Source organism: Gordionus sp. m RMFG-2023, chromosome 4 (assembly GCF_954871325.1).
Source record: "Gordionus sp. m RMFG-2023 chromosome 4, tfGorSpeb1-WG-v2, whole genome shotgun sequence".
Lineage (NCBI taxonomy): Eukaryota > Metazoa > Nematomorpha > Gordioida > Chordodea > Parachordodidae > Gordionus > Gordionus sp. m RMFG-2023.
In genome coordinates, this window is record NC_088778.1 from 16,739,581 (window position 1) to 16,755,498 (window position 15,918).

The 15,918-nt window shown below is 27.6% G+C and overlaps 1 protein-coding gene across 5 annotated transcripts in view; it reads right to left on the minus strand.

Moving 5' to 3' along the window:
• Positions 1-4,535: 4,535 nt before the first annotated feature.
• LOC135928949 (bifunctional glutamate/proline--tRNA ligase-like) overlaps positions 4,536-15,918 on the minus strand; it is a 94,783-nt gene continuing 83,400 nt past the window's right edge. For 4 of the 5 annotated variants that reach the window (XM_065465407.1, XM_065465408.1, XM_065465406.1 and 1 more), the window contains 3 exons: positions 7,099-7,271; positions 6,716-6,859; positions 4,536-5,358 (listed from right to left, as the gene is read on the minus strand). In XM_065465407.1, coding sequence (XP_065321479.1) covers positions 5,202-5,358; positions 6,716-6,859; positions 7,099-7,271 — 474 coding nt within the window. In that variant the 3' untranslated portion in view covers positions 4,536-5,201. The remainder of the gene's footprint in view (positions 5,359-6,715; positions 6,860-7,098; positions 7,272-15,918) is intronic. The other variant, XM_065465409.1, reaches the window with a different exon arrangement.

A 15,918-nucleotide genomic window follows, 5' to 3' on the forward strand; every position in this document is an offset into this window, starting at 1 on the left:
TAATGTATCTCGGTACAATTTTCCCATTATTTATTTACGAACAATTTATTATTATAATGTGAAAATTGAGAAAATATTGTTAAAACTGAAATTTTAAACTAGTTTTCAGCAGTGAGTCATTTCCGTTTATCTTCTTAACATATTTTTGACCACACTGGAAAGTATTTCCATAAGTGCACTAGAAGGTATGCGCTATACTTTATGAATAAGATGTTTATAATAAAATCTTCAAATTAGTGAAATTCAGATAGTCATTTTCAAAAAAATTATATTAAGATGGGTGTCAAATTTGGTATTCAAATTAGTGATCTGCAACGGGCCTAATTTTTCAAGCCCAGCCCGGCCCGAATTTTTTTTAAAAAAAATTCCCGACCCGGCTTTGCCCGAATTTATTTAAATATAGAAATTAATTTTTATAATTACTCAAAATCGTTTAGTTTCAATAAATAAAATAAAATATTTTTATTTTACATAAAAAATTCAATATAAAATTGATAAAGTCCGAATTTTTTTTAAAATATTAAACCCGGCCAGATCCGAATTCGATTATATTAAATAGAATTAGGTCCGGGCCAGATTCAAGCCGGGTACGGGCCGGGCCTAACTTTGCAGATCTCTAATTCAAATATTAAATCTATAGGGTTTTTTTTCTGGAATTTTTTAATCTATAATAAATTCAAAAAAAAGAATAAAATTTAAAAAATATAATTAAACGGGGAAAATCAAATTGTATCAAATAACCGATATAGCTATAAATTCATATATCAATACTTTTATAAAAATGTATCTAAATAGGTGCAACATTATCTAAAAAAATCAGTAGATGATTTGATCGGTCGAATTCAAATAATATGTTTAATGCATATAAAAGCAATATAACAAACATTTTATTTAAAATAAAGAAATTGCACTATCTATATTAAATAGATTTAAGTTTTAAAAAATTTATTCGATTTTTTTACCAGAGACGAGAACCCAAACCCTGAACCCTCAATATTTTGCTGAACCTAAACCCAAACCCTTTTTTAAAATTTAGAGTTCAGGGTTCAAGCTTTTTTTTTAAATTTAAAAAAATTTATATATTAATTTAAAAAAAACATTTTTTTTTCATGTAATTATTTTTGTTATATTTAGTAATTTTTTAAATTGTATTGTAGTATTATAATTATTTTTTATGGTGATACACTAATTAAAATAAATTTTTTAAAAAAATGATGTTTCTGTTATTTTAACTAATTTTAATAAGTCATTATTTTTAAGGTCTCTCCCGAACCCATTTTTTTAGAGGGAGGGTTCTCGTCCCTGTTTTTTATCATGATAATTCTTTTTCACTTTGCAGAGTGTATATGCTTTACCAATATTGAGGTCTTTCAATCGATTTAAATTCTTTTTTATATGAATCTATTTTCATAGAATTTATATTTCTCTTCGAAGATGTTTAAGTAAATGGTTAATAAAATATTGGAAATTTCTCCAAGCTCAAAACTTATTTCAAAAATTTGATGCCGAAAATGATAAATTTTTGGAATTAAAGCATTTCCGATATTTTATTCGTTATCTTAAAAGGCAAACGTTTTAGTTCTTATATTATAGGTTTTATCAGATTCACTTCTTATATTTCCACTCGATGTAAATACATTGAGATATGTATTTTAAAAATACCCTTAATTTTTTTGATTTAAAGTTAAAAAAATTTGAATTATATAGAATTCAAAATCACGAAAATGTAGTGATGTAAAAGCTACTTCAAAAAAGAAACGCGTTACCGTTACTCGTTCTTTTCCGTTTAATGGCGATTTCAAGGTTTACCCAGGTTGGTCAGTTTCCCCTCTGATTTTTCTTTTCCATTTTTAACGGTCATGAGCACAAATATTTGTGAATTTCATTTTTCTATTATGCTGCTATCACTTTTATCCACGTCATCTTGGGCCTTCCTCTAGGTCTTAATAGGAAAACATTAAAAATTGTAAGATTGCCAAAGATAATTTTTCAATTTCTTATCTTTTACTGAATTATCATTTAAAGAAATCAAGAAAAATATTTAGGTTCAGTTCTCTAAAACAATATTGCTTCATAGTTATATTATATATTTATTTAAACAAAGTTTTTTAAAATCACTATTTTATTCTTTAAATTTATTATTAATTTTATACTAAAACAAGAAATACAAGTTTATATACATGCAATAATTCAAAAGAATATTTTCGACATTTAATTTTTCCTAAATGTAGTTTAAATTTACATATAAAATTTTAAACGCTTAAAATATTTATATATTTTTTATTACATTGTTCATTGTCGAGACATTTATTTTATAGTGATTTATATGCCGGTTTTTTGCCTCCCCCCCCCAACGTCGTCCTTAGAATATTTCTGTATAGGCTGTCTTGTCCTTAATAATTTTTTTATGAGGAAAGGACATACAAATTCGCTGAAGGATAGAATTTAACTAGAGTATATTAAATCAAATATTTAAAAATTAATGTAGAGACGCTCAAATTTTAATCTAATTTCTAATAAAAATTGTAAGCTTCCGGTTCGGTCTGTAATGATATTTGCACAGATTGTCAAGCTTAGCCCAAAGCGAGGATCCTTTTGGGGTTCTCGAGAGGGGTGGTGCTAATGCTGTAGTCAAAGAATAGATAAAGATACTCAAAAATATGAAAAATTTGAATTTAAACAGACAGCGAACGAACCTTTATAATTTATTGAACCGTAATAGAACCCTTTTACCAAATTCGTTAAAGCAAACAGAAACTTTATTAATTTCCTTAAATTAGTTTGTAATCGTTTTTTTAAAATATCTTGATTAATTCAAGACTAATTTTTTGTTTAGAGATAAGACATATTTTATTATATTTTTAAAGAATTTGATCAATAATATTAAGCTTATACTTAGTTCAAAAATTTTTTCCTTTAAAATTTAGATCTAACTAAAATATGTAATATTTGAAACAGTAAAAGAGTCGTATTCATTTTGCCCCTGAACTATCAAATTGAATAACTTTGTAATACTATATTTAGCACATAAATAAACTATTAAATCAAGTCAACTTTCCTAAATCAAGGATATAACTAGGGATGTAAGACAGGGGAAATTTCCCTGTAATATGTTTTTTGCTAAAATCATCATGATTTTTATAATATTTACATTTTTCTAATTTAAAAATGGTCTTATGATAAAATAAATACCATTATTATTATATTTTATAAATATATTTTTCTTCGTAGTTCATATCATAAGTTATAATTGTTTTTATTTTTGGATATATGTTCATTTCCTTATCTCCAGAGATCGGAATTTTAAAAATCAACACCACAATAACTGACGATGTAACAATATGAAAAAGGCATGGGCCATTGTAAAAATAAAATATGGATTAAATCTACTTCTAAAGGATATAGCAAATGAGATATTATCGATTCAAATTTTAGTCACACAGCTAAAAATATCATCAAATACGTAAAATCTAGCACTTATATTAACGTTAAAAGAAAAACAACTCCTAGGAAACAATAATAAAATTGTTTCCTTAAAGTTGCTTAGGCATACTCGTTGGTTGGACAATCTTTGTTTTGATGATAAATAGCTTGTTAAAAAAATAATGATATTCTATAGGAAGTGGCAATTCTTAATATATTTACTGATCAAGATAAGAGACTTTTCTTCTCGATAGCGATGGATTTTTAAATGATCTAATGCAAGTATACAATTTTATAAAAGTCATATTTACACAATTAGAGATAGTGGATAAAGTCAATTTATCTGATGTCCCACAAGCATTTATTCATATCAAGGTGACATTTAAAGTTTATAAAACAATATATCTATTATTGTAGAACGAGATTTCAGAAATTGAGCAGTTTATAAAAAGCCGAAAAAAATTTTGTTGACGGGACTTACATTATGCTGCTAATATATTTGACCCAAGGTTTTGCGGATTTAATTTGAGACAATGAAGTTGCAAAGAGGTTGGATATCATTAACCGATTTTCTGGATATTTAGATTTAGATACTGCGAGAACGGGAAACCTATACAAATATCGTGCAAGGGAAGATTTTTTTAATATGGCAAGTCTTTGGCAAGGCAAACATTTATAGATCCAGTGATTTTGGAAAGGTCAAATACTTATATATTTTAGTAAACAATAACTAACTCTTTTTCTAATCTTAAAATTGTGTTATGCAATATATTATTAGTTTTATGTGCAATCAATACATATTGACCCTAGCCATACGGATTTTATCAATGCCACAAGTGCAGCGTCCGAAAGATTATGGTCCTCCTTTGGAAATATTCATTCGAAATCTAGAAATAGTATAAAAAATGATAAGGTCCAAAATTAGTATTTATAAGAGCCTATCTATTTTATGGGAAAAGAAATTTCTGCAAATGAAAAAATGCTGGATTCTAGAATTTCAAGCTTTGATTTGGAATCATCTTCTACAAACGATGATAACTAACAAATAACTCAAAATTAAATGTTTAAATATAATGTTTATAATCTATATTCTTTCAATAAAACATGAAAAAAAAATCAATATTGAACTGTAAAGTATTATAAAAAAGATAGTTTCCCGTTTTTTCCCCAAATTTCTCTGAAAATTTCCCCGAAATATAGTTTAGTTTCCCAGGATATTTACAACCCTAGATATAACTATATAGCTTTCAAAAATGAACGATCTGAATCAGTGGCGTAGCTACGAGGGTGGTTTTCGGGTTTGGACCCCTCCCAGTTTTTTTGAGATTATACGTTCAAAAGACTTAAAAGTGATTTTATATGAATTATATTTTTCTGGTTTTGATGTTTGTGGAAGGATATTATATTACTATTGAAATCATTCTGTATAGTATTATAAATTCATTGAGAATAATCTACTAAATTATAATAACATATTATTGATGCATTTAAAAAATATATTTATTATATATTATCGAAGATATGGTTATGATTTGTAAGATAAACCCGGCCGGGGTCTGGGGGGGGGGCGAAGCCCCCCAGCTTTTATACGTATGGACCCTCTCTAAGGATAATTCCTAGCTACGCCACTGATCTGAATCCAAGGCAAAAAATGATAAAACAAAACATTAATATAACAGGTTTTAATTATAAAAAAATAATTTTCATTCAATAATTAAACAATAAATGTATTTTCGTGGATCAAGCAGTAGAAAGAAAAAAAAATAATGGATATTTATTCAGTAGCTTCTACCAAAAAGTGTAAAAAATTTAGGCTTGTTTGAACATGCTGCTCTAATACATTTGTGCGAATCCTTGATCTGTTCACATTGCTTGAAAGGTATACACAAGCTTTTTGCTCCCATTGTGGAACCAGTAGCTTCACTTGTATCTTCGCTAATTAAATACAAATATCACAAATAAAATACACAATTTTTGATAATTAAATTAATAATAAATTTGATGTAGAATCTATTTTATTTATAATATTTAGACCTGTGCGCTGTCGGCGATTAAGATGAGCCATGCCACACGGCTAGCCGTCTATTTTTTATAGTGGTGGCATGGCGTGTAAAATTTTTAACAAATAGAATTAATATAAATACCTTAAATATAAATTGCTCTACCCGTTGGCGCAGTACATTAATTATGCTAGAAAATATCCGTGGGTTCATAATATGTTACATAAAATAGGGAAACAATCTTTAAAACTTTTCAAAAACTAATGAAATAGCTAACCAACTATTCGTATTACTATCCACCCAAAAGGGATCAATTAATTTCAGGGATATTATTTCGTAGTGAAATAGAAACAAATAAATGAATCTGATATCTCAGATATCATTTGCCTAAAAGAAAAGCAAAAAATCTTGACTATAAGTTTTCACTTACCGAATTGCAATTAATTTATTTTATATAATAAATTTTTATTTCATTAATAAACATTTATTTATAATATTTTGCACATAGGTATTATAGCGAAACTATTTTCATTAGACATCTAAAACTTATAAGGCATCATAGAAATTCAGATAATGAGATTCATGTTGAAGATAATGGACAAACATTAAATTTGTATATAGCTAAAATAGCAAATAAATATTTCCAAGTAACGACTATAAAATAACACCAACAATCTAGAGCAGGAATGCCATATTACTATACCAAAACAGGATGCACTAACCTTTTGAAAAACGCGACTGGACCTTACTAGACTTTAGCTAGGAAAGTACTTTGTATACGTGTAACTGGTAAACCTAGCGAAATGATCTTTTCTACTGCTGGATTAATACTCAATCGTAAAAGAACCTCGTTATGCTCCATCCATCTCTACAAAATAATATTTATATACCACTTAATTTAACAAAATTTGATTCATAATTTATTTATATTTTGTTTGCATTCCAAATGAGAAATATATAATTTTATTTAGGAGTAGGACAGCAAATGATTTAAGAACCAAACTGTATTAATCTTGGAACTAAGAGTGCCCAAAAAATTAAAAATTTAATATAAAATGAATTATAAATAAACATCCTTTAAATGCGTAATGCCGCCAACGCTGCCGTAAATTCATAAGGCGGCGGCTAATCCAGCCCGCCGACGATATTAAAATACCGCTGCTGCCGATTGAGACTTCGGCGCACAGGTCTAATAATATTTTACAATAGAAATATAATATTTCATAGCATAAATAATGTTGACTATTAAAGCTTTTAATTTGCAATCTTATAGGATATGTATTTTATTTTACCTAGCACTTAATTTCTTGATCTCATCCTCGCATTCCATATCTCCACAAAAAGGCGCCTCGATGATGTGCTTCTGATCTAAATGCTGGCAAAATTCGCTCCATTTGTATATCATAACCCTGTTGTTATCAAGTTTGTCTTTTGCTCTGTTAAAAAGTAAAAGTTTATTTAATTAAAGCATACTAATTATTCATGAATATGTTTTAAGAAATTAATAGGGATGTACTAATTTTCTAATATCGCATTGGTCCGAATTCACTTATTTTTGGAATTGTATTATTGGCTAATATTTGTAAATTGGTCAATGCGATATATTAAATTAGTGGATTAAATTCAAAATGGAGATTGATTTCCAGATATCAATAATTATAAAATTTTAATTTACTTTTCAAACAAATTATCGTGTATTTGGGTCAATTTTTCTTGAACGAGTGTAACTATTTTATCGCCATCTTCATTTGCTAAAGTTTGCCTATCGCCTACCGTATCTCGTCTAACTAATACCAAGGTTTTATTAACCAATTCTTTAGGCCCTATCTCTATTCTCAAGGGTACACCCTTTTAAAATTAGTTTAAAAAAATATAATCTTGAAATCTATATATATAATCCTCAAAAAATCAGTCAAATTTAGCCAATAGTTTTCTTTTAAATATTATTTGTCCAATCAAAATGATTATAGCAAATTTGATCAATGGTAATCAACATGAAAACTAAATCCTTCCATAAAAACTATACCACATCACTCTATAACCATATCATTACAATTTTTATTTTAGATAACAAACCCTGTCCTAACCTCATTTAATTATTGTACAGATGGTGATTTATCCGTCATTAATGAACAGAGCCGTAGCCAGGAATTTTCACTTGGGGGGCCAAGTGCTTACTTGTGGGGGGGGCACTATTTTTTTAAAATCAAACAAATAATTACGCATTCATATAAATTTCTTCCTATTTTTATTAAAAATTTAGTAACAAAATAATACTATAATATGAATATACAAAACAAAATAATACTATAATATGCATATACAAAACAAAATATTACTATAATAGAATACGGCGATTTTTATTTTTAAATTTTAATATAAATGAACTAAAAGATAAATTCTGCGTTATTCTTTTTTCATACGCCATTAATACTTTAATGTAGAGAACGAGGCCTCACAAGAAGCCGTTGATATCCCAATGATTATCGCTGCTGAGTAGCATTTATATAATTCTTTAAATGCATGATTATATTTTGTTTTATACATAATATGCAAGATATTTTCAAAATTATGATTTTCTTTAGCTTCCGAAGCTAGCAATCCTTTTGCTATCTTCATTTCATGATGCAGTGTTTCCATATTTAAGTTTAACAGGGATTTTAATGGGGCCATTTTATCTGATAAAAAATAATCAGGGTCAAGGGGGGACAATGTATTAAAAGATTAAAAAAGATAAAAATCATCTTCTGTAAATCGGTCTAAAAAACGATCCACAAAGTTATCTATAATTTCATAATATATCCCTTTTAAAGAACTCCAATTGGAGTCTTTTTCACAATCGAATTCTAGTTTGCTATCAACTAAAAAATCTTGGAAATTTTTAGGCGTTTTACGTACCCGTGATGATTTTTGGGGAGTAAGATTAAATTTTGATAGAAGTTTTTCAGCCTTAATCATAATCAAAGCAAAAGAATTATCATTTATTTTTTAATATATTGATAGTAGAATCAATACAATTTTTAGCATCCACTAGATTAGTACCTACTGATTGTAGATACTTATTTAGTGGATCTATTGTAATTAATATCTCATAAATTATGATGGCTAATATAATGTAATTTATATTAATACATTGAGATAAAAGACCAGAGGCTTCGACTGAATCATGAATTGAAACCTCTGAATTAAGAGTTCTATTAGAAAAGTAAAATAATACTTCACCAATAGCCTCAAAATTCTCATAAATAATGCGAGATGTTTCCAAATGACCAGGCCACCTCTGGTCTAAAAGTCTCTTAAGGGTGTGGCCTGTATATTTACAGGATACGTTAAAACGCCTGAAAAAATTATACAATGCATTTGATAAATTAAAAAAATTAGAAATAATAACAATATTATTATACCAATTTTGAACCACAAGATGCAACTTGTGGTTGTAGCAATGTATAAAAGGAACATTTTTATTAATTTTTTTTTGAAGAAGTGTTTGCACTCCTCCATTTCGGCCAGACATAACGTTTGCACCATCATATGCCTGGCTTATTATATTAGCTGAATTAATATTTAGATCATTAAGTTGCTTTAAAATGCAATCTGTAATGCTTTCAGCAGAAAGACACTCTAAATTAATGATTCCTATTATATTTTCTTGGATTTCTCCAGAAAAAATATAACGAATTATTATGCTCAGGTTTTCACAACCTGAAGCATCTTTTGTCTCATCAGCCTTAAGACAAAAAAAGGGCATCTTGCTTTTATTATATTTGTCTGAAATATGTTCAAGCACCATATTTGCCATAATGAATATTACTTCGTTTTGAATCTGTGGTGATGTATACTGGGCATTTTGGGGTATAAATTTCATAATTTTATTTAATTCAGGGTCTTTTTGGATGGTGTAGGAAAATATTGCTATAAATAGCCCAGAAGAATAAATTATGTTCTCATCTTTTGCAGCATCCGTAATATTTGTTGAACCAGTCCCACGGAAAGGTAGCTCTTGTATGCTAAGAAATAGCATCAAATCAAATATTGATTTAATATAATATTGATTATGATTAATTTGATCACCTCCCAACATTTTAGTTATTTCTGTGCCTTTGTTTATATTTTGATTTTTATCATACAATATTGTAATTGAATTTAAATGAGCTTTTGAGCTCTCGTGTTTTAGCAGTCCCTTCTTGGCAGCTAACGCATTTTTCCAATTTCTGAATCCCGTTTGTCCAAATTCATCACTTGGATTACACAAGTATTTCCTACATGGAAAACGAAAGGCAGCGTCAGCTTCTACATTATACTCCAACCAGTCTCGGCCTCTATACCATGATTTTTGAAATGATCAGGTATGCAGGATAATAAGGACCTACGCCTGATATTAACTCCCCTGCAAGTTTTTAATGTTATATATATATATGTTTATTTTATATTCACCCAGATACTTTCAACTGATATTTCTATAACCACTACCACATTCCCTATGGCACCTCTACCATGCATATTTCGACATATATTTAATGACCACCACTCACCTATATTAGATATCGGAAACATGACAGAAATATGTGCCTTCTGCAATGCTAAAATGTGGAATGGAGAAAAATTATCAAAAAGCTCATGTAGAAATATTCAGTTTTCTACATGTTGCTTGAATGGGAAGGTAATTTTATTTAAAACTTCCCAATTACCACCAAATTTATTACGTTTATTTACCAAGGATCATTGTTCATCATCCCACTTTTTAACAAACATAAGAGCTTATAATTCCGCACTGTCATTCACTTCATTAGGAGTTAATATAAATAATAATTTATCCAATTCACGATCAGGTAATTATACCTTTCATTAATGGACAGGTTCATCATCGCATTGGTTCACTCCTACCAACATTAGGGGAAACACCTAAATTTGCCCAATTATATATACATGTTGGTATAAATGAGATAGAAAACAGACATAACCAGGTTCCGTTTTTAGATCGTTGTCTTTTAATGGAATAGCAGGATATTGTTCACACCTACAACCCTTTGCTTCTCAATTTTTGAGAGTATCTTCTATGATCGCTAATGGCGTTCCTAACATATCCTTAAACTTAAATTAAAAGCAAAGAAAAAAAATGCCTATTCAACAAACGCCTTACCCGTTCTAGAGTTACTGGTGGCCAAGGTAATAAGGAACTGTGAACTCGAGGTTTATTTTGTTTTTTATCTAATGTTTTATATCTATATGTTTATTTTATACACCCAGTTGCCTCCAAATGATATTTCTATCACCACTACCACAATCCCTTGCCACCTCTGCCTAATTTTTAACAAATATAAGCATTTAATTCCACTATCATTCACCTCACTAGGAGTTAATATAAATAATACTTTATCCGATTCCCTGATGAACTTTCATGAATATTTAGAGGGATGTTCAAACGAGAAGGTGTAGTGCGGTCAATTTCATTAGCATTATTAATGGGAAAATATGCTGTAGTTTTGTCATGACGACCGTTTTATGGTTGAGTTGACAATGTCGTTCATGATTCTATTTTAGAGGGGGATACCAAGACTGACACTTTGGCAGAAATATTATTTTGCGTTCTTTTTTTACCAGTAGCCCAGGGCCTCAGCTTTATCAGGACGCAATGAGTGTTGTACACTGCTTTGGTAATCCCTCATTATTCATTACTTTCACCTACAACCTTAAATGGGATGATATTATACATTATTTCTTCTGCAGACTGCCCAGATTTATTTTGTCGCTTTTTCCATCAAAAATTAAAATGTCATAAAGGATTTGCTCTTAATTTTACTAGACGCACAAAATAATAATTAATCCTCAATTACCTAAATTTATATGGCAAGAAAAACACATTTCTTAAAAAATATATAAATAAATTGCATATAAGTTTCATTAGTATTGAATGGCATTTTTTAAATAGATAGCATTTTTTTTGTACTTAATATAAAGATATAGATAGCCCTCATCAAATTATTTGATAAAAGGAGTTAACCCACTAATTGGTAAATCCGAGATTTCCCCTTCATGTGATGATAAATTATTTAACTATCTCCGGGTTTGGGAAAAAGTTTTGAAAATTAATATAGGTTGGACTGGGCTTGGGAAATATTCCTCAAGATTAATATTTGCTTGCACCTGATTTGGGAATATCTTTTACAAATTATTATGGACCGGGCTAGGAAAAAATTTTCAAAATTATTATGGGTTGAGCTAGGCTTGAGAAATTTTTTTTTAAAATTATAAGGTCTTGGACACTTGGAAATTTTTCCCAAATATTATGAGCTTGGACCTGGCTTGAAATTTTTTAATGTTAAATGTTAGTCTTATGTAATCAGTAATATATTTACAAAGAATTTTGGTATTAGTTACAAGCTCATTTAAATATATTTTGACTCAAATAATAGCTTCCACTCTTAGTCCTAATGGGTTGGACTCAATGACATTGCTTGGACCTGACCTAAATGGGAAGGAGGGGGGGTTTAAAAATAATATAAATTGGATATGATTTTTAAATAAAAGGTAACATCTTTCTTAAAAAAACAAATAAAATTCTCATTCTCCGTCATTTTTGACGGGCTATCTACTAGTATCAAAATATTATCCATAACGACAACAACGTTATAGTTCCTAGATGCAATGCAAGTGAGAAAAATAATTTAGATTAGAAAAAAAATGAGCTAGTAAATCTTTATAGAGATATTCATAACTTGTGATGTATAATAGTGCTGGTAAAAGTTCGTCCTATTAAACAATTCAATCTTCATAGTACCTCAAAAAGAAGCGTCCATCCCAAGGTAAAAAAAGACCGGTGTTTTTATGGCTAATATATAATCGCTCAAAATTAAAACTGAAATGCCCAGAAAAAAAAATTCCTTAGCTCAGAATAAATAAAAATGCACAGATAAAAATCTCAACTGCGATGAAAAAATACTAATTGCTCATTCAGATTAAAAAATGAATTGCTCATAAAATCGTTTTAGACTTTAAGAAAAGTATATGTGAAATTCAGTAATTCTGAGCTTTAAGTATATTCTTTAAATTCTAAGCAATTAAGGAAAATAAATCCGAGCGTTTCAGTTTTTATTCTGAACGAATAATATGTCAATGTTAAATTTAATTATAAAAATTATTTTAATCTAAAATATAAAGATACATGGTCATTCTACGTCAAATGAGCAAAAAAAATGATTTTCGGCCGACCCCCTTCGATTTTTTTAAAATTTGGTAAGCAAAGAAAGGTTAGTGTAGTTAAGAAATAGCCAAAATTTTCCTATCAGGTCAATTCAGCGAAATTTTTATCGCGAAACTTTAATCGCGAATGTCGTTTATCACAAAAATTTTTTATAGCGAAGGTAAAATCGCGAAACCAATTCTGCGAATTTTTTTCCGCGAAACATTTATAGCAAAGACAATTTCGCGAAGCCATTGTCGCGAATATATTTCCGCGAAACCTTAACCGCGATTTTATTAAAGCGAATACATTTTAGGTGAAAACATTATAGCAAATTTTTTACCGCGAGTATGTTTGCGCTAAGTTATTATCGCGAGCGCATTACCGCGAAACAATAAATATATTACGAATGCATTTATTTAAAGGAAAACAACATATTATTTATTATTTGATGTTTTTTTAATAAAAAATGATATGCTACTATTTTAATATTATTTTTGTTACACTTTATTAGGGATTTTCATGCCCAAGATTTTAAGTAAAAAATATTTCTTGAAGTTCAAAAAGATTTTTGAACATATTTTGATAAAAATTTTAAATCTTCTTTGTAAATATATCTCTTTTGAGGAATTCTTTTGTGAAATTAATTATAAATGTACAATTTTTAGGTGAAGTCTTTTATAGTTTTTTTTTATCATTTTTGTAATTATCTATTTTTTTAAGTATATTAAAAGAGGTGGGTTTTCTAAATAATTTTTTCAAAATATTTATAGGTTATTTTATATGATCTTTTTAAGGATAATATTTTAATGTGACAATTGTCATATTCGTTATTTATTAAGATTTTTGAAATTTTTTGACTCAAAAGGGTAAAAATATCATTTATATTGTAATGTTAAATTATAAATTCAAATATTCCTTGGAAAAAATGGCAATAATCATAATCGGTATTAATAAACATATTAGATTTTTTTGACGCTAAAGGGCAAAAATATGTATTTTTAACATGTTAAATTAGAATTTCAATTAGGATGTACCATATAAAAGCGACAATTGTCATAATTGTTATTTTTAAAGTTTTTGAAGTAAATGGGCTAAAATAAGTATTGTTAACATGTTTAAATAAAACTTCAGTGAATATGTACCCTAGATAAGTGACACTTGTCATAATCCTTATTTTTAAAGTTTTTTGATGCAAATGGGTAAAAATATAGATTGAAAACATTTTAAATTAGAATTTCATGAAGTAACTCTAAAGGGTGGGAGATATATCTTAATATTAGGGTACCATATAAAAGTGACAATTGTCATAATCGTTATTTTTAAAGTTTTTATAATTTTTTGACATAAATGGGCCAAAAATAAGTATAACACGTTTAAATAAAACTTCAGTGAAGATGTATCCTAGAAAAGTAATATATTGTCATAATCGTTATTTTTTTAAAGTTTTTGAATTTTATTGACCCAAATGGGTAAAAATAAGTATTGCTAGAATGTTTAAATAAAACTTCTATGAAGATGTCCCCTAAATAAGTGACAATTGTCAATGTTGTACCATAGATAAGTAACAATTGTCATAATTGTTGTTTTTAAAGTTTTTTTAAAATTTTTTGATATTTAATATGTTTACAATCTATATTTTTACCCATTTGCATCAAAGATATTCAAAAAACTTTAAAAACAACGAATATGACAATTGTCACTTATCTATTGTTTATCTTAATTAAATTTTAATTTAACATGTTTACAATCTATATTTTTACCCAATTTCATGAAGATGTACCATATAAAATTGACAATTATCATAATCGTTATTTTTAAAGTTTTTTTGATGCAAATGGGCTAAAATATAAATTGTTAACATGTTAGAATTAAATTTCAGTGAAAATGTATCCTAGATATGTGACAATTGTCATAATCGTTATTTTTAAAGTTTTTGTAAATTTTTTGATCCAAATGGGTAAACTATAGATTGTAAACATGTTAAAATTTTTTTATGAATATTTACCATAAAAAAGTGACAATTGTCATAATCTTTATCTTTAAAGTTTTCCAATATTTTTTTGATCATTTAAAAAATGATATTTTGTTTAAATTTTATTGAAATAATTCAAAAAAGTGCCAAATATAAAAATCTTCGATCTTATCTTTTAAAAGTGAGTTAAATATTTGATTTTTAAATTTATATTATATTAATTATTTTTAATATTTAGGGCGCCATATATCAAATGCACAAGATTCTGATTCATATATTCAAGAACTATAAACTTGGTTGAATATATTTTATTAATATTCATTAAATATATGTTATATGGGCAAAATTTTTTATAATAAATTATAAATAAAGTAATAAATTGTGTCGATAGACAATTTCTATAATTGAGTGAAAGCCCCATTTATTGTTATTTTCACTTACAAGATGAATAATCCTTTAAATTATATCAAATAGTTAAAAAAAACAATTAAAAACTGATTAATATATAATTTTATACAAAGACACCCCTTTCGGGAAAATATTTATACACTTATCTAAATTTTTTTATAGATTTTGAGAATGAAGATGGCAGCGTCCCAGATATATATTTTTTTTATAAATATAAAGGAAAAGTTTAGTAATGTCTACTAAAAATTTTTTTAAATTGAAGGTCGTATTATTTCCAAAAAATCGTATTTAGTCCTTATATATTAAATAAAATTGTTGGAAATTGGAAAAAAAAAGTTTTTTTTGTTTAAAAGTAGAATCTTTGTACGTATTTTTCATATTAAATTTGTTATTTACAATTATGTAGTTTTTAAGATATGCTAAATTGAATGAAGGCAGATAATGGTAAAATATACGTCATTTTTGCCACTTTGAACCCTAATATCTTCAAAATAAAATGCTAGGAGGCTTTTGGCTATTTCCTAGTTAAATTGACTTCTTTGCTTACCAAATTTTAAAAAAAACAAAGGGGGTCGGCCGAATCGTGGTTGATCACGGAATGACCCTACAATAATATATATTGAAATAATTAATTTGTCTTTTCAAAAAGTATAATATACAAGAGAGTAAGTTTAGAATGTTAGCTAAAAATAAAATATATATTATCATATTACCTACCTAAGTTTATATTAAAAAAATGAAAAAGAGATATAGCGCCCTGAGAAATTACCCAAAAAGGTCTATCCTTCAGGACGCGTCCGTCTTAAAGAAAAAAGACCACCGTTCAACACAAATGTAAGAGTACTAACACGTTAAAAAACTAAAAGTTTTTCTTCCATTAAATTTTATAAATTGACGAATAAATCATAAAGAATAGTTACAATAAAAAATTA